At 52.6% G+C, this 18692-nt stretch overlaps 1 protein-coding gene across 1 annotated transcript; it reads right to left on the bottom strand.

Moving 5' to 3' along the window:
- Positions 1 to 1348: 1348 nt before the first annotated feature.
- Positions 1349 to 7828, bottom strand: TRNP1 (TMF1 regulated nuclear protein 1). The gene is made up of 2 exons (XM_056122852.1): positions 6840 to 7828; positions 1349 to 2152 (listed from the first exon to the last, which is right to left on the bottom strand). Exon 1 carries the CDS (start codon positions 7693 to 7695, stop codon positions 7006 to 7008), a length of 690 nt encoding a protein of 229 aa, XP_055978827.1. The 5' UTR covers positions 7696 to 7828; the 3' UTR covers positions 1349 to 2152; positions 6840 to 7005.
- Positions 7829 to 18692: the final 10864 nt, after the last annotated feature.

Genomic DNA, 18692 nt, shown 5'->3' with positions numbered 1-18692 from the left:
CTGCATTCAAAGCAAGTGCCTTAACCCTGTACTAACTCTGACATAAGGGAAAAGCAATTTTTACATTTCTGTTGCCAGCAAGGAAATTGAGGCCAGAAGAGTAAAAAATTGTGATTCCTGTTAAGCCCTACACAATCCTAATACTGTGATTTCACACAGTAACTCCCCATACAGACCATGTGACAGTGGGCTTATACCACTGTGTCATGTATGACCACAGAGCATAGCAGTATGCCAAGATAGGTATTTCCTTGATGCACATGTGATACCAGCCATGACTTTTGATTGTCAGAGGCCTGTGGCAGCAGGCGCGCCTAGAGGTGTGTTTTGGGGTGGTACAGTGTTTCTGGGTATAAGAAAAATACTCACTGGCTGACATTATTCCTCACATGACTAGTTCCTACAGCTAATATGCTGGACAGGCAGGAATCAATTGGGAATCAGGGCTGGAGTGATAGTAGAGTGGGTAGAGCATTTGCCTGGTACACAGCCAACCTGGGTCCAATCCCCAGCACCCCAGATAGTCCCCCAAGCCTATCAAGAGTGATTTCTGAACTCAGAGCCAGGAGTCCAGGAGTAAGTCCCAAGCATTGCCAGGTGTGCCCTTGCACCTTTAAAAAAAAAAGTAGGAATCAGAGGGTACAGAGATTGCACAGGGAGCAGGGGTTATGGTACTTGCCTTACATGGGGCTGATTCTGGCTCCATTCCTGGAACATGATACTTGAACGTCACTGGGTGTATCCACCCCTCCCCCAGACACACAAAGTGGGCATCAGAGCCAGAGAGGGGATGTCTGCCCTCCTCCATGCTCTTCAAGAAGCCACTGATTATGACCCTTGGTGGGTGGAGGGCTCCAGAGCAGGGGAAAGCATGCTCATGAACTTTGAGGGAAGAGAAGAGATTCCCCTGGCCTGACCCGGCCCCTGTAGTCCCACACTGTGTCATTCTTGCTCTGTCCGAGAGGCTGACCTCTGGATCACACATCAATGGCTCCGTTGTTCCCTGCCTTCCTGCGGAGTCAGGCCAGTGCGGGGCCCCTGCAGGAGATTGGAGAATGGGGTGTTTATTCCAAGGATCTGACAGGGCCTGGCGTCCTCAGCAGCCACACCATCCTCCAGAGTCTCACACAAGCTCTCCCATGCGCTGGCTTCCTCTTCACAACCTAGAGAAGCTCAGCCCTGCACCAGGTGCAGGGAAGCAGGCTGCAGACCAGACCAGCCCCCAGGCCGACTGCCAAATGAAACTGCACGGGAGCTGTCCCAGGAACTGCGTCTCCCGAGCCGTGACAGACACAAAGGAAGGGCAGACGGTCCGGAACAGGCAAAGTGAACCTCAGAGCCACACACATTTCTCTTGCATTGCTGACATTTATTCTTCCTGATTAGGTAACTCAGGGGACGGACTCCAGATACATTCATTTTGCAGAGTTCTACAAGTTTGAGCTGTGTGTGAGGAAGTGCGCCCCCTCCTACTCCAATATCAGGACACTTGAATAAATAATAAATACTTTCATCTTTTCATTTAAAACTTTGCTGAGAATTTTTGGTTTTTTTTTGGGAGGGGGTGGGGAGGAAGAGGATCAAACCCAGGGCCTCACACGAGAGTCATTCACTATTTAGAACTGTGCTGCTGTCATTTAAGAGGTGTGTTCCCCCAGGAATCAGTAGCTGATCCTCTTTGAGGTGCTACAGGGACACCCCCCATGGAACCAGGAAAATGAAGGCTTTCTCAGGCCAGTGCTAACCCTTCAACTTGTCTCCCAGAGCCCATGGACTCAGAAGCAACGGCATCAACAAAAATGGGGCCCCACTATGCTATGACTTATTTAAGAATGATGACTACATTTTAAAGACAAAGTTTGTGTTTCCACATTGGAAGTATATACTGCACTCTCAAATAATCTGCACCAGAGACACCTTACCATGTTGCTAAGTGTGCAGAGTAAGCCTAAATCAAATTTAGCAAATAGAAAGAAATAGAGTATAGATAGCCTCCCAGCGGCCAACCCCCGCCGCTGCCTGGGACAGGAGGAGAGCACCAGGCTGTGGAGGGTCCACTGGCGAAGGCTTCCTGGAGGAGGTGCCCAGGGAAGGAGCAGAATCCCAGCATGCTGACCAGAGCAGTTCCAGGGCGCAGAGGAGCTGGGATGTACTGGAAAGAATCATCATAAAAATTTTAATTATTTCTTTCCCATAGCTACCCAGCACACCGAGCCCCCGTCCGAGCCCCCATCCCCACCCTAACACAACAATTACCTCCAAAAGAGGGTCCTAGAAAGACTGGGAGCTCATGGGGCTGGAGAGGCAGCACAGCAGGTAGGACACTTGCCTTGCATATGGCCAACCTGGGCTCAATCCCTAGTATTCCTTATGGTCCCCTGAGCAACACCAGGAGTGAGTGATTCCTGAGCGCAGAACCGGGAGTCACTTCTGAGCATCACTAGGTATGACCCAAAAAGACAAAAGAAAAAGACTGGGAGCTCAACGTTTCCCTTTGGGCCTTTGTCCTTGGCTGGAATCCCCACTGGTCTGAGCAGCCAGAATGGAATGTTCCTAGGATGAACGCCTAACGCCTGCCCCTCTGCCTTCCCCTTAGAAGAGTCCCTCAGGGCTTGTGTGTGAGGTGTGGGAGGGCATATGGAGGGGTGCAGGGGGCAGGGACTGTTCTGAATTCCTGATATGGTGATGTTGACAGAAGCAGATGGCTGCTGCCCGTCTCTCCTGAGTGCGACACACCACCCTCTACAGAGCTCCACCATGCACTAGACACTTGCTGAGACCTCCCAGTTACCTCCTCCCTAACTCCCAGAAAAGGCAGAAACTTGCTGATTCAGAGAAGTTGTTTGCCCAAGACTTTCCAGACAAGACTGAATCCCAGGTGTGTCCAATTCCAAGGCTGAGGCACTTTCTGCCCCACCCCCACCCCCCCGAAGATCCTGTCACCCTTCTCCTTGGCCACCAGGGTTTCTTGACTCCTTGGCACCCAACACTGCAGTCCAAGTGTGAGGGGAGAAAAAGCAGACCTCCCAGGCAAGTGGAGGTCCTGAGCACCCCTGGCCTGCCCTTCTGGAAGCCAGATGTGCCCATGTGCCAACACACACACACACACACACACACACACATATACACACACACACACACACCTCGACCCAGCAGTAGAGTCACCCTGGGTTGTTCCTGAACCTGTGTGGGAGCACCATCTGTCAGCCCCCAGCATCTCCTCCTCCTCTCCAGAACCAAGGGCCAGGGAGCACTGTGCCTAGACTTCGAAGACTAAGCCCCAAAATGCCACCAAATGGAGCCCGAGCTACAGAATGAAAAGTCTAAAGCGTGTGGGTTTAGACCCCACTGACAGGTTTCATGTCCTGGGACAAGTCACCTGTCCTCCCTGACCCTTGTTCTCTGCTCCCAGAGATGTGGCTAATTACCCTGACTTTGCAGAGCGAACAGGAGGAATGAAACCAAGAATAACGTGTTTAGCAGAAAGGAGCTGGAGCACCTGCTCAGGCGCCTAGAGCCCCAGGCACCATCCTGAGTGCAACAAAGCCATGAGTCTTGCTTAGCAGAGCCTGGCATGCTCTTCTAGAATCAGTGCTTTCTCTGTTTCATTTGGTCAGGGTGTGGTCACAGAGGGAACGAGGATCTCCCAGCCGTCCCAGACACACGCCCCTCACCCTCCCCAGGACCAAGGGCAGGCGTCTCAGTGCCTCTGGATTTTTCTCTAGGGCTGTCAGGGGAGGGGAACCGCCAAGACCGCAGCCCAAGGAGCTTCGGCTGCACCTCTAGGAGGCCACCAGCTCTCAGGCAGTGGCACAATCTTCTACCCAATGTTCAGGGTCACAAATCTGTAGGAAGCAACATGGCTCCAGCTTTAAATCAAGACAACAGCTACAACCTCTTCTTCCCTGAGGACCCTTTTGCGCCCCTTCTCTAAGTAGCTGCCGCTGTTCTCTCATTCCACCAGATCCTTGAAGTCCAAGACTAGGAAGACCAGCCCGACACACAAGGCCATCTGAGGTCTGAGCCTGGGCAGAAGCCAGTCCCAAGCCACACCCCCTCAACTAGGAAAGCAGCCCACACTGCCCTCTGGTGGTGGTACCCAGAGCTGGGCCACTAGGCTAGAGCTGCCAAGATGGAAGGGGCTTCCTCAGGAGAGCTCGGGGCAGAGAGCCCAAACGAGAATCCTGAACCGGCCTCCCAGTCCCAGGCACTAGTCTTTTTCCCCTTTTCTGAGACCCTGGGCTCACTAGAGGCAGCCATGTTCTCACACAGGTCTTCCTGAAGATATTTGTACCCCCAGGGATGAAGGGATGTGGTCAACGAGAATGTGGGAAGTCAAGGATGGGTGTGTGTGTGTGTGTGTGTGTGTGTGTGTGTGTAGCAAGTCTTCTAAGTGAGGCCACTCATTTGTGAAGGCCTTAAAATTGCCCTCCAAGGGCAGGAGCTAGTGATAGCACAGCGAGTAGGGCGTTTGTCTTACACAGGTTCGATTCCCAGCATCCCATATGGTCCCCTGAGCACCACCAGAAGTAATTCCTGAGTGCATGAGCCAGGCATGACCCCTGTTGTAGGCTTGGGGAGGATGCTTGCCTTGTCACTGCTGACCCAGTGCCATCTCAGGCACACCATATGACCACGCCAGGAGTAAGCCCTGAGCACCACCAGGTGTAGCAAGGCAAAACAAAACTAAACCTGTCTCCAGGGTCAGAGTCAACAGGCATGACTACATGGTTTGCATGCAGGAGGCCCAACATCCCATGGTTCCCAAGCATCTCCACTAGTGACCTCTGAGCACAAAGCCCTGAGCACCACAGGGTGGCTCCAAAACAAAAACAGCCTTCTAGTACAAATTTCCCCCGCCCCAGTCAGGGAAGGGCACCAGGAGGAAGACTGGAAGACAGACATGAGGCTTTCAGAGCCTCTGATTCAGAGCCCTGGACTGCCAGGCTCATGCTTGCTGGCTTTATCCAGGGGCCCCTGGGCGAGTTAGGCAAGCAGGCAGGGGTGGGAAGGTGACATATTTGGCAGAGCTGAAAGCAAGGGCTGGGGTTCAAGTCACTGACCAAAGCAGTGGGCCATCTGGAAGGGAAGGTACAGGACTGTCCACCACCCATGAACTAGGACCAATTTGTTTCCTGCACACATTACACCATCTCCAGCAAATCTCTAACCTCCAACCTCCTGCCCTGTAAATCAGGACAAAGGGATTATCAATAAATCCCAGTGAAAGGCACTATTATGATGGCACAAAGCACTTATGCCATTAGCTAAAAGCTTGTCCAGACCAAATGTCTCCTTCCTATGCAACCCTGAAAACAAACAGTCCTGGCCACAGCCCACTGCTGCAGCCTGAGCTCTTACTGGGTCACCTCCAGAAGGCCTCACCTTCTCAGGTTTCCAGACCTACGTAGCCTTCAGGAGATTCTCCCCCTCTGGGGAGGTGAGGATGCTACCTGCTTCTCTCGTCCCCAAGCTTCCTCAGTCTCTGAGCCCTCCTTCCCTTCTCCAGCTGAGAGCAGGTTCAGGAAAGCCTGACTGCTGTTGGCTGAAAGACCACCCCCAAAGTTTGGTACCTTGGGAGAGGATGGGGTAGGGGCTTGGGGGAGGACCCCTCGAGCTCAGCCACTCAGACTTAGGACTCCAGGATTAAACCACATTCCCATGGCACTGGGGTAGGGCCTGGTTCGTTTCCTACTGCCATGTGACCTTGATATTCAAAAATAAAGACTTCAGCTCCTGCTCCACCAGCGAGAGAAGCAGTTTCTAGGTGTGATTGAAGAGAATAAACCATTCTCCCATGATGTGCGGCAGGGGGCCGGGACCTGGTGCCCAGCTTGGTGCAGCCCTTCCTGGGGTAAGGACACCCATTTCACAGTCAAGTAAAGAGCAGAGATGACTCACAGGGCTGGAATACACGGCCCACTCCCACCTGCTCCAGAAGCCACTGAGCACCACTGGGTGTGGCCCCCAAACCCAAACAAACAGAAACAGAGACTGACAGTTAATTCAGCAGCCGCCCTTCACAGCTGGGGGCGGGGCCTCAGCGCTGGATCCAAGCAGATCTCAGCTCGGGTCTGGCCCTTATTGTTTTTTTTATATTTTCATTTTGGGCCACACCCAGCAGTGCTAAGGCTTACCCCCTGGGTCTGGGCTCAGGTACTCCTGGGTGGTGGGAGACCATATGGGATGCCAGGGATTGAACCCAGTCAACATGTGAAAGGCAAGTGCCCTACCCACTATACTCTCTCTCCAGTCCCAGGTCTGGCCCTTTAAGATCCCCCCTTTCTAGAAGCCAAATGACATAGCTGCACCCTTGGGGCCTGTTAAAGAATATTTACTGGCTCCATCCCAGGAGAGCTACCTTGGTGCCACCTCAGAAGCACTGGGACATGGGCTCTGGGGGACAGTAGTGCCACCGCGACCTTTCTGTGGCTCCATCTTCCCCGAGGGGGGAGAACTGGTGGGAGGCGCGGACACGCAGCTGTGCCAACCCCCACCCCATCCTGGTCCCTTATTATCCTGTCCCCCTCTTAGGAATGGAGCTGGGTGGTGCGAAATAGCAGCAGCCACAAGGGCCCTGGGACCGGCAATGCAGGTGGAAGGTGCTGCGTCAGCGCTGCAGGCTCCACGGGTCAAAGTTCACCTCTAAGCCCACCTGGGCCTGTGCACCTCCCAATTTGCCCAACTCTGTAACGGAGGGGGGGCCTTGGTGCTCCAGGAGTGGAGACTACAGTTAACTGGACAACTTTATTCGGGACCCTGCGGCCTCCAGAAGCGCCGAGGAAGGAAGACCACGACCCACCCCGCGCCCCTAGGAGACACCAACTCCTAACGCGCACCTCAACCTCCTTTCCTGGGCCCCGGCCCCCAGGCCGACTGTTCCAGTAGCCGCCGGGTCGCTCGGTCCGCATCGGTGACGCTGTCCATCCAGCCGGCGTCCGCCCTCCGTCCCTTGGCACCTGGGCGATGACCTGTCGGGGACGGCCGGGGCTGCTGCTGCGGAGGTCAGCGCTGGGGCGAGGCAGGGCCGCGGGGCGGGCTCCGGCGGAACGGGGAGTCGGGCTCCGGGCCGTGGCCGCGCCGCAGGCGTCCCGCGCCCCAGGGCACGCAGCCGCCCAGGCCCAGCGCCGAGGCGAGCAGCGCGGGCGGCCGGGCGCGTCGGCCTCGCCGCTGGCCCTTCTTGAGGCGCGCCCCGTGCGCCGCTAGGTAGAGCTCGGCTTGGGCCACGCCGCCGCCCAGGCGGCCCAGGCTCTCGGCGCGGTGCGCCAGGCGCAGCTCGGCGGCCAGGAAGACGCGGTGCAGCTGCAGCACGCGGCTCTCCAGCTCCGACACCAGGCGCCGGCGGCCCTCCACCTCCAGCAGGCGCCGCCGCGCCTCGGCCAGCTCCAGCGCGCGGCCCCCGGCCCCCGCCGCCGCCGCCGCCGCGCCCGCGCCGCTGCCCGGCCCGGTGCCCCCCGCGCCCCCGCTAGGGCCCTGGCGCCAGCGCTGCAGCTCCTGCCCCTCGGCCGAGCCCGCTGACGCCGGGGCCGTCTCGGTCAGCGGCGAGGCGGGAGCTGGGGTCCCGGTCGAGGTGGGAGTTGGGGGCGGGGGCTGAGGGGACGGCAGGGGCTCCCGGGGAGGTGGCGGCGGGGACCCGGGTTCCGCCGTCCCTTCCTGGGCCCCCGGGCCGCAGGCGCTAATGCGGCAGCCCGGCATCCCCCGCCCCCCGGCGGTCTGCAGCCCGCGACCGCGGGCCCGGCCCCCGCTCGGGGGAAGATGGACACGGAGCACACGCAAAAGTCGCAGCCGCAGCCCCCACGCCGGCGCGGTGCCAGGCGCCCGGGAACCTTATAGCGCGCGGGGCGGAGCGATGGACCGCACAGCCAATCAGAGGCTGGCATGGCCTGACCCCGCCTCTCCCTCTGCGCCCGGCGCTTCTGGTCCAGCTCGGCCCCGGGTAGGGCGTAGGTGTCGTTCTAAAGGTCACCGCATCGTCTCGGGGCTTAGACCTGAATCGTAAACTCTCTCGAAGCCCGTGCTTAGAAATCAAGGCTCCCAGTCTCCACCTAAGAAGGGTTCCGCTTGAGGCCACACACCGCACTTTGTAACAGCGAAAGTCTGAACTAGTACTGGGGAGGCTTGCCAAGACCCTCCTCCGTTCCTCCTGTGGCCTTAGAGAGCTTCAGTGCAGAGGCAGCAGGTGTCTGGATGGGGATCTGGTCGGGTTGGTTCCCGTCCAGTCAAGACTTGCTTGCAAAAACAAACCACAGCGCTGCCACTCAATCTGGCTTGACTTTCCACAAATTTGGTGGTCCCTAGAGGAGCTCCAAATCTCGCAATGTGTAAAATTGTTTCCATGTCCCTACTGCCCCAAGGAAGTGTCCCCACACCTTTTACACAAAAGGGAAAGAGGATTCACAAGGTGGAGCAGCTCCTTGTTCAAGATCATGTTTCAGGTGGGTAACTGAATCATGGCCACTGAAAGTTACCAGTTCATTCTTTCCTGCTCCCCGGGGGCTTAACTACTGGGATTCTAAATTATCCTGGCAAAATTATAGGACTGAGTTCTGTCCATTTCTTATCTAAGTGACCTTGCCATGTCTCTTCCCAACACTTGCCACATCTCTTTTCCCTGATCCTTCCACTGTTTACATTTTTACATTCTCTCTTTCTCTCTCTTTGTCTGTTTGTCTGTCTGTCTCTCTCTCTCTCTCTCTCTCTCTCTCTCTCTCTCTCTCTCTCTCTCTCTCTCTCTGTCACACTTAGTAATGGATGCTCAGAGGTTCCTCCTGCCTCTGTACTCAGGAACCACTTCTGTGATGTGCTCAGGGGAAATCACATGGGGTGCTGGGAATCAAACCAAGGTCAAATCCATGCAAGGCAAGCACCTACCTGTTGAACTATCTCTCCAGCTCCTAAATTCTCTTTTTTATTTTATTTTTTTAAATTTGGGGGGTTTGGGTCATATCTGGCTCAGGAGTATCTCCTGGGTCAGTGCTAGGGGGTCACTCCCAGCAGTGGTGGTGTTCAGGGGACCGTAAGGTGCCAGGTATCAAACCTTGAGTACCACCAGGTATGCCCCTCTCCAGAAAGGAAGAAAGACTGAAAGAAACTGCTCTTTATGACCACGCAGAGAAGATGGGTAGGGGAGGAGGTGTAGTCGTGAGTCTGCCACTTTTCAGCAGTAAAGCTTTCTCCACTGTCACTGTGTCTCTAGATGAAGTGTCATGGCCCCGCCCTGTTCTCCAAGTGCTTAGGTGCCTTTCCCTGAGTGAGACTGACAGACTTGTGCTAATGGGCGTGGGCAAGGCAGCCAGATTCGCAGCTTCAGAAAGGGGCTCCCGAAGGAAAGCAGAATCTGGAGTCTGTGGGAGAAGCCAAGAGGAAGGGAGGTGAGCTTAGGAGGAAGCAGGAGGAGGGAATCAGTGGCTGGGAATCCTGAAGGCTCCATGGAAAGGGAGAGGAGGAGCTCAGTGAGCATAAGAAGAGGGGCTCCATGACCTGATTTTGCTCAGCAAGAGAGGAGGAACTTGGTGGAGCATGAATGCTTATGGGAAGGGGCTTAATGAGGATGATGGAGACCCCGCCTCTTCCTCCACTCCTATGCGGTGCTGAAGGGCATCAGCCCTTTGCAAGGTCTCCTTACTGTCATGACCTTGGGTCTCTTTGCAAACACTCCACCCACCCCCACTGTGAGGAGAGCTATTCAGGTCACTGGTGCCAATTTCTGGTGATGAAGCTGGGGAAAAAGTCAGTATCATGCCCCCCCCACCCCAACTCCTCTGTTCAGCCAGATCCAGAGAACCAGTAGGATCCAAGTTCAAATTCCATACATCTCAGCCAGCTGGGTGAACCTGGGCAAGCGGTGTCTCTGATAGGTGGAAATCCTCAACATGTGTTCACTGAATAGATGAACATCTCATCTCTCACAACATCCCTTCAATAGTTTTTCTTTCTCCAGAGACCAGACTTGTAGAGGCTTACCTAAGCATGTTCCAAATGAAGGATCCAAACACAGATATGACCTGCTCCAAAGTCATCCTTCCCCTACCTCTTCTTCTCTGAAATGGTTCCTGTTCCTGTCCTCTATGGCTTTTCCCACAAGTTATAAAGAAATATATGTCTGTTTATTGTTTATTTGGGGGGAAGGTTGTGAGTCACACCCGGTGATGCTCAGGGGTTACTCCTGACTCTGCACTCAGGAATTACTCCTGGCAATGCCTAAGGGACCATATGGAATGCAGGGGTTGGAACCTGGGTTAGCCGCATGCAAGGAAAACAGCCTCCCCACTGTACTATTGCTCCAGCCCCTATTGTTTGGTTATTTAATAATCACCCTACTCCTCCCCATTTCCATGCCCAGGTTGTCTTGCTGCTCCTGAAGTTAAGCAGAGAATCTAGTCAATGAGGCACTCAGTGAGTTTGAACTGGAAACTGACTTGAAGGTAGCGCTTGTTGAGAATGGAGAAGCCCCTGACTGCATCAGTTCATTCATTCACTAGTTCACTCGTTCAACCTGTCTGCTGATGATCTGATGATAGTCAGATGGGCATGGCAATGGTAATGGGAACCGAGCAACGGGAATTCAGAATGGCAGCAGCAGCCTGGATGAGCAGGGAGGTGATCAGGGAGTTCCCTGCAGGTGACATTTAAGCTGAACCTGAAGGATGAATCAAAGTGAGTGATGCACAGATGGTGGGAGGATGGGAAGGGGGAAGATGAAGGATGAGGACGTTGTGTACCCAGGACCAGGAGGGAGAGTTTTGGCAGCCCCCAACTTCCTTCCCAGCTTCCGTAACAGTCTACACCTCACTCTCCTTAGGCTGGTTACTCCAGAGCCACTGTCAGGGCCCCTGTTACAGCACAGAAAGCTCAACAAACACTTCTCAACTCTCATGATTATTTTCCCCCTGGCCTTTAAACAAACTTCACATTCCTTTTTATAGAAAAGATGCACGGGGCGGGGTGGGGTGTGGGCAGGTTCAGGAAATACTAAAGTATGTAAAAAGGATGTTTAGAGAAAAGGCTTGTGGAACTGGAGATTTGAGTTGGAATGAAAGCTCAGCCTCTGCCAGCTGTGCAGGCTGAGGAAGGCACTGCTCCCCTCTGAACTCCGGGGTTTGAGCAAGGAAGCTGCCAGTAGCCGTGCCACGGACAAGGACTCCAAGAGATGCAAGGGTCTGTCCAAGGTCACTCAAGCCATCGTTTTAGTCTGTGATCTGTGTCACAAACCGTAAAAAATAAGAGGCAGCCAAGCTGATCTGGTTCCAGAGTTCTGTGCACGGTCCACATGCCACCCCCGAGCCCGTCCCACTCAGGACAGCCACCAAAGGAGACAGCCTGACAGAGAGTGGAAGGGGGGAAGAAGATGCCTGTGGCCTCAAGCTGAACCCTCTCAATCCTCAGAGAGTGCTTGGGGTGTGGGGCAGAAGGTCAAAGCCCAAGTTGCCTAGGCCTGCGGAGGTTAATTGGATTCCAGCCTAGATGATGTAAGGTCTCTGCTAATGTTCCAACCCTTCCTTTCAGCCTCTCCCTGGCAACCTGGCCTGGCACCCTCTAGGATGTGATATCAGTTTAATAATTTAGCAGATGCAGACAAAGATAGCAGCTCTGAAAATAACCCAATGAGGCCCCAGCCGCCAGCTCCTTTTTCTCCCGCAGACTCCCCTGCCTCCCCCAGGTCTCTGGATGCCTCCACAGAGCTGACAATGGCCCTGCCTGCCAGGGGCACCTGCTGGGACATCTCCTCCTCCTCTTCCTCCTCCTCTCCCACCTCCTCTACCTTCTCCTCTTCCCTTCCATACTCCGTCCCTCTTTTTCTCCATTTTTATACTAAAGGCTTTTTTTAATCAATTATTGTGTAAAAGAATTTTGGGCTGGGGCTAGAGAGACAGTACAGCAGGTAGGGGACTTGCCTTGCAGAGGGCCAACCCAGGTTCAATCCTCAGCACTCGAGCCCCCACCAGGAGTGATCCCTGAGTGAAAAACCAGAAGAAAACTCTGAGCATCAGACTTGCATGTAGCCCCAAAGCAAACAAAAATCTTGGGCTAAAAGTTTAAACTTGACTTTAATTCATTTTGTGGATTTGAGCCAGTAGGTAAGTAAGTAAGTCTAAGTAAGCCTCTGCTCCCTCATTTTACAAATGTGGCCTCTGGATTTGTGAATGTGGTCTGAAGTAAACACGGGGGTGAAGGTGGGCTGGGCATTTACCTGAACTGAAGGGCTCTTCCATGAAGACACAAAGTGCCTGGTGGCACCATCCAGGCTAATGGCTCCACAATCTGCAGCTCCCACCAAAGAGTGCCCAGCTTTTGTTTTTCTGTTGAGATCAAACCTTACCCTGGTTATTATTCCTAGAATAAAAGGTCGCAACTCGTGTTCTCAGTGGAAGTAGCAGGTTCCACGTGCCTTTGGCACTTCATCACGTTTCACACACAGCAATATCACTTCCTTTAGAAGCTAGAAGGAGCAATATCCCTAGGAGTTCTGCTCAAACCACTAACTGTATGGGCTTTCACATTTCTAAAACGGGCAGGTGTTTGATCAGGACAAAGCTTGGTTCCAGGATCTCTGGAGTGTAAGTCCCAAAGGCTGATATTACTGCACTTACCAGGCAGCAGCCACTGTGCTGGGCACTGAAAGGACAGCAGGACAGCAGCAAGCCTTGTTCCTTCAAAGTATATATTTCAGAAATAATATAAGTGGGGCCAGAGCAATAGTACAGCAACTAGGGCATTTGCCTTGCATGCGGCCAACCTGAGTTCAATCTCCGGCATCCCATATGGTTTCCCAAGCACCACCAGGAGTAATTCCTGAGTGCAGAGCCAGGAGTAACCCCTGAGCATCGCCAGAGTCACCCAAACAGCAAAATTTAAAAAATAAAATCAAATAAATGAATCCAGTGAAAGGCACAGTGCAAAAATGCTGATGTTCTTGTGCTTCCTCCCTGCAGCTCTGATGGCTCTGCATCTGACTAGCACCACCCATCTCTCTTTTTTCATTTCTTTGTTTTGGGTCACACTGAGCAGTGCTCAGGGCGTACTTCTGGCTCTGCACTCAGGGATCACTCCTAGCAGAAGTTAGGGGACCATGTAGGGTTCCAGGCACTGAACCTCGGTTAGCCTCATGCATGCAAGGCAAACACCTTCCCACTGTTCTATTACTTGGGCCCATCACTGCCCATCTTTCTTTTTTTTGTTTGTTTGTCTTGGGGTCTCATGCAGGGGTGCTCAAAGCTTAATCCTGGCTCTGAGCTCAGGGGTCATATCTGGCAGGGCTAGGGGAACCATATGGGATGCTGGGGACCAAACCCAGATTGGTCACATGCAAGGCAAGTGTCCAACTCACCATAGTAATCACTCTATTCCAAGTACTCCCCATATTACAGAGGCTGAAGGAGCTGAGGGACTGAAAGTGAGAAGCTGAGAAGCTTAAAGGAGCTGAAGGACAGTGCAGTTAAAACAAGCACTCAGCACCCAGGCAACTGCCTCCAGAACCTGCATTCTACTTTTCTGCCAATGCTTCCTCGTAATCACCAATAAATTGGTGACACAGGAGAAGGGGGAGGCAGAGGGAGGTCTCCCAAGGACATTTAAGCTGCAACCTGAATAATGAGCCCAAGTCTCGATGAGGTATTTGAAAGAGAGAATTCCCGGGAGGGAAAAAAATGAAAAGGCAGGTGCAAAGGCCCTGAGACAGAAAAGATCACAGGGCTTAGGGCTGGGGGACCAGGGAGACCTGAGGACAGAGGATTTGGAGACTAGAGGAGCATGGCTTTTACTCTGAGTGCAAAAGAAGCCTTTGAAAGTGTTGATGGTGGCTCGTAAAGTGGGGAATAGAGAGAAAAGTATTCACAGAAAAATATCAAGAAAAGAGTGCTTCCACTTCTCTGCTCAAGCCACTTCAGCCACTAGTGCTCGGAAAATGCCTGGCCTAAATCAGGTCTATCCTAATCTCAGCACAGGCATTATGAGTCTGTGGCCTTTCCCTCAGAGAACAGAATTGCAGAAGGAGGTGAAATGGTGAAGCAAGGTTTTATTGAAACTTATTTAGAAAGATGTGAAGGGAAATAGAAGGAGAAGTATATGTTTGAGAGAGAACACACGCTTATCAAGAGCGGAAATAGGCAAGCAAAGAAACATCAAGATACATGTTCAACTGCCTCCGGGTGCCATTTAAGCGCATTAACCGCTATGATCCAGAGATTCACAAATGAATCTTGGAACCGAGCAGCTCACTGCAGGGATGGCTCCAGGCCCCAATTATTTTAATTTTTAGAATCCTAGGAGTGCGCAGCCGCAAAAGCAGCCACGCAATATCTCATACTATTTTGTTGTTGTTGTTGAATCATGTGAGACAGACCCTTATAGACATCTTCTACTATTTGTAACAAGCAATAAAAGATAAATTATCTTGAATTTAAAATAAAAACAGATACAGGTTCTAAGGAGAACAGAGGCTTGAAGAACAAGCCCCAAATGGCTTATACTATTGTTTCAAACGGGTTTTTCTGGAGTTTTGAAGTTAACCTGGGCATTATCACAGGAAGGCCTGGCACTGTTGATTGTCTTCTCATAATTTCATGGATTCTTCTGTAGCTTATCCTTTCCTGAGGGGTCCACCCTTCTCTGTGCAGGTCCGTGGATTTTTGTTTCTGGGTGATGCCTCAGTTTCTCTTCTCCGAAGGGCTGAGCATTTGTGACGTTAAAGGGATGTGGTGTGGGTGCGACTTCAGAGCTAGGAAATCTCTTTTTAGGTTTATTTCTCAAAAGTGCACTACCAGGATTCTCTACCCATCTGCCTGCAACAAAAGGTTTAACTGTGGATTGGCGTGGTATCATTTGCTTTTAAAGCTCATCCCTGCATAGAGATGAACTAAAGGGGAGCATGGAAGGGATGAGGGAAACGGTTAAGAGGTCACCACAGTAATCCATTTGAAGCTGCATCTTACAGGGAGGTGAACTGAGGGGACTTATGGAGAAACTAGAAACAGCTGAGGGAAAGCTCTCTGGGTTTGTGGAGCTACAGAGTGCATCAAACTTCCTTGACTGAGATGGGAAAGGCCAGGAAGGAACAGATTCAGTGGGGGAAATTAAGGTCAAGCAATTTGGAAGGGGCCAGGGATGTGGTGCCAGTGGAAGAGCGCATGTTTGCATGTATAAAAAAAACTGGGGGTGGGAGGTACCAAAGAGATAGTATGCTGGTTGGGCACTTGCTGTGCATGTAGTTGACCAGATTTCGATGCCCAGCACCACATCTGGTCCCCTGAGTACTGCCAGGAGTGAATCCTAAGCAGAGAGCCAAAAGTACCGTGAGCACTGCCAGGTGCTCACCCTGCCCCCCAAAACAAAAATAATAATTAAAAAATTTTTTTAAATGATTTATTTATTGAATCACCTTGAGAAAAGTTACAAAGCTTTCAGGTTTAAGTCTCGGTCATACAATGATCAAACACCCGTCCCTTCACCAGTGCACATTTTCCACCACCAAGAACCCCAATATACCCCCCATCCCACCCCTCCCCCTGCCTGTGAGGCAGATGATTTCAGCTTAACTCTCTCTCTACTTTGATTACATTCATTATTTCGACAAAAGATGCACCATTATTAAAAAATAATAATTTTAATTAAAATTTTTAAGGGGTTTTAGGGTTTTCCCCCCTATATTACTATTGTCTTATTACAAAAGAACCAAAGGAGGGGCCGAGCAATAGTGCAGCAGGTAGGGCGCTTGCCCTGGCCAACCCGGGTTCAATCCCCAGCACTACATATGGTCCCTCTAGTAGATCATTAGTAGTGATCTCTGAGTGCAAAGCTAGGAGTCAGGCCTGAGCACAGCTCAGAGTGCCCCTCAAATATTTTTTTATTTCTACAATACACAAAATTTGGTGTTGGAGAGATAGTACAGTCGGTAGGGCTCTTGCCTTCATGTGGCTGACCTAGGTCCGGTTCCCAGCACCAAATATTCTCCTGAGCCAGCCAGGAATGATTCCTGAACACAGAGCCAGGAGTGATCTCTGAGCACAACTGGATGTGGCTCCTCCCCAAAATAAAAATAAATAATAAAAAGGGATTTGCATAATCGCTCATTGCATCTCCTTTTTTTCATTCTAGTTTGTGGGCCACATCTGGCAGTGTTCACAGGTTACTCCTGGCTCTTCACTCAAAAATCACTTCAGGCAGGCTCAGGGACCATATGAAATGCCACGGATCAAACCAGATTGGCTGCATGCAAGGCAAGTGCCCTACCTGCTGTACTATCTCTCTGACCCAGGGACACTTTTGTTAGTGGGTGAATTGGGCTATGCTCAGCACATCTTACAGATTATTTCTGGTTCTATGCTCAGGGGACCATATGTGTTTTTTGGGATCAGACCAGGGTTGGCCAAGCTTCTTAGTCCCTATACTATCTTTCTAGCCCTCCAAGAAAAACTATTTCAAAAACAATTTTCTGTTCTTTTTACCCTCTACTTTCAGAGCATGACTCACAGAATGCTTCTGACACTTCCAGTAACCAAATGCATCTTATTTTCCCCACACCAGCCAATTCCCTGACAGCAGCTAGGGGCAATTCAACTGAATTCTGAACTCGGGGTCAGCGAGAGAGACCAGCAATCAGAGAGACTGCAGTTCCTACCAGCCAAACGAAAGAGGGTTATGAATATGAAAAACCAGCCCAGTTCTTGCCTACCTGCATGTAGGCACCAGAATTTAGATCCCTTCCACCATCTCCCTGTCTCTTTTGGACTCCAGTTCTGTCTCCACTTCCCTCTCCTGGTCTTTCAGAGGTTCTGTCTTCCTTTCCCAGCCTTCCCCACAAACCCCCCCCCCCCACACACACACACACCCAAGCCCTACTTCCTGGGCTCTGGCTGCCATCCAGCTCTGCCCCAGAGCACTCTGTTGCCAGAGAAAAGCTGCCTTTGCAGTGAGGGCATTAGTTGCCAGGGCCTCCCCTTCCATCAACACAGTCCCCCGCCCCCCCCCCCCCCCGCGCCCCCAGTGTCTTCAGCCTGGACTCAGCTGCCTGCGGAGCCCCATGGGAGGAAGGAAGAGCAGAGCAGGGCAGAGTGCTGATGTGCGGCTGCGCAGCCCTTCCTTCCCCTTTGAGGGGAGGTCAGAGCTCAACTCGCTCATGCATTATTGAGCTTCTCTGGTTCCACTTGGCAGAGGCCTGGGGACCCTCAGCACCAGCCTGAAAGTGCAGATAAACTCAAGGTCACTGAGGATGGACCTAAACTAGGCCAGGTTCTGTGCTCCCTCCCATCCTCCCCCGCTGATCCCCCAGGACTAAATCTGACTTGCTGGGGAACCAGCCCAGACCTAGCCAGAGGCCTCCCATGTTCTCCCAGGCCCTGAGCTCTCACTCCTAAACCATTTCTGTCCTCCTTCGCTCCTCAGAGCTCTGCCTCTCCATCCCCTCAGACAGAGGACCCCTAAGGGCTAGGTTCCCCAAGGGAGGCCTGAGAACAAGACTGGGATTCTCTTCTCAGAAGAGGGGTCCTAGGCTGACTCTTCCCATCTCAGGTCATGACCCTCTCTTCATAGGGCTCTGCCTTCCTCGAGCAGGGTAGAAAAACCCAGGCATAGAGTAGAGCACCTTGAGCAGTGCCTTCCCTCCCATGCCAGCCTCTGAGGGGTGAGGGGTCTCCCTGTAAGCTCAGAGAGCACCCTCCCCACGCTTCCCCGCTTCCTTGAGGGAGAAGATGGTCAGAACTGGCCCTGGTTGAAAGAAGCCCAGAAATGAGGTATCAGCTCGGGCAGGGGAGGGGGGCAGGTGAGCAACCCCCACTCTGCCTTGTGCTTAGTACATCTCTAAGAGTCTGGTCCACACCACCTTCCCAGCATCCTCCCGGGGCTGCTCTCACCCTTCACAGTCAGCCAGGCCCCACGCAACCTCCACAGGCTCCAGCCCCACCACCTCCCACTAACTTCTTATTCAACTCAAATGGAAGGCAGCCCCGGGATGTCCTCACAGACCTGCCAGCTGATCCCTGCCATGCACAGAAGACAACAAACTCCGAAGTAGCCTTCAGAGCCTCATGTTGCCACGAACCCACCTGTCACCATCCCACCCTTCTCACTCACGCCCTCCCGCCACAGACCAGGTCACTCCATACCTCGGGGCACGGCCTCCGCACCTGCATGACTATGCGCAGAGGACTCTGGCTCGGGTCTGTCCCTGTCGGTCTTTCTGTGTTCAGCTGGTGTGTCCTCTCCATAGAGCTGTCTAGAGGAGACAGAGGCTCAGAGAAGTGAGGCTCCCAAGTCTACTCACTTAGGCAGGGGCCCTGAGCACAGCCAAGTGTGATCCACAAACCCAATCGCTCCCCACCCCATCCCCAAATAAAAAGAAGGCCTGAGTGAGTAAATGAAATTTACTAACATGGGAAATGCAAATTTCCATGCATGGTTCACAAAGCCACTAGGAACAAACCCACTAGGGGTTTGGGGGAGGTTGCTTTTTTGTTTGTTTGTTTGTTTTGTTTCTGTTTTTGCTATTGTTGTGAGGTCCACACCTGACAGCACAGAAAAAGTGCATGCAGTGAAAGGGTTGAACCCAGGATCTCATACATGCAAGATGTGCTCTACCACATATCGCGCCAGCAAAGGAAGGACTTGTACCCAGACCTGTCTGATAGTATTGGAGCTGAAATTCACTGTCTCCAGGACCCACACCTTGTTCGCTGTCTGGTCTCCTGGAGGCCATTTCC

Source organism: Sorex fumeus, unplaced genomic scaffold (genome assembly GCF_029834395.1).
Source record: "Sorex fumeus unplaced genomic scaffold, SorFum_2.1 ptg000047l, whole genome shotgun sequence".
In the NCBI taxonomy this organism is placed as follows: domain Eukaryota; kingdom Metazoa; phylum Chordata; class Mammalia; order Eulipotyphla; family Soricidae; genus Sorex; species Sorex fumeus.
This window is presented reverse-complemented; position numbering and strand designations above follow the sequence as displayed.

Excerpts from the sequence above, each read along its gene's own strand:
- TRNP1 (XM_056122852.1), bottom strand. The coding sequence starts at position 7,695 with ATGCCGGGCTGCCGCATTAGCGCCTGCGGCCCGGGGGCCCAGGAAGGG.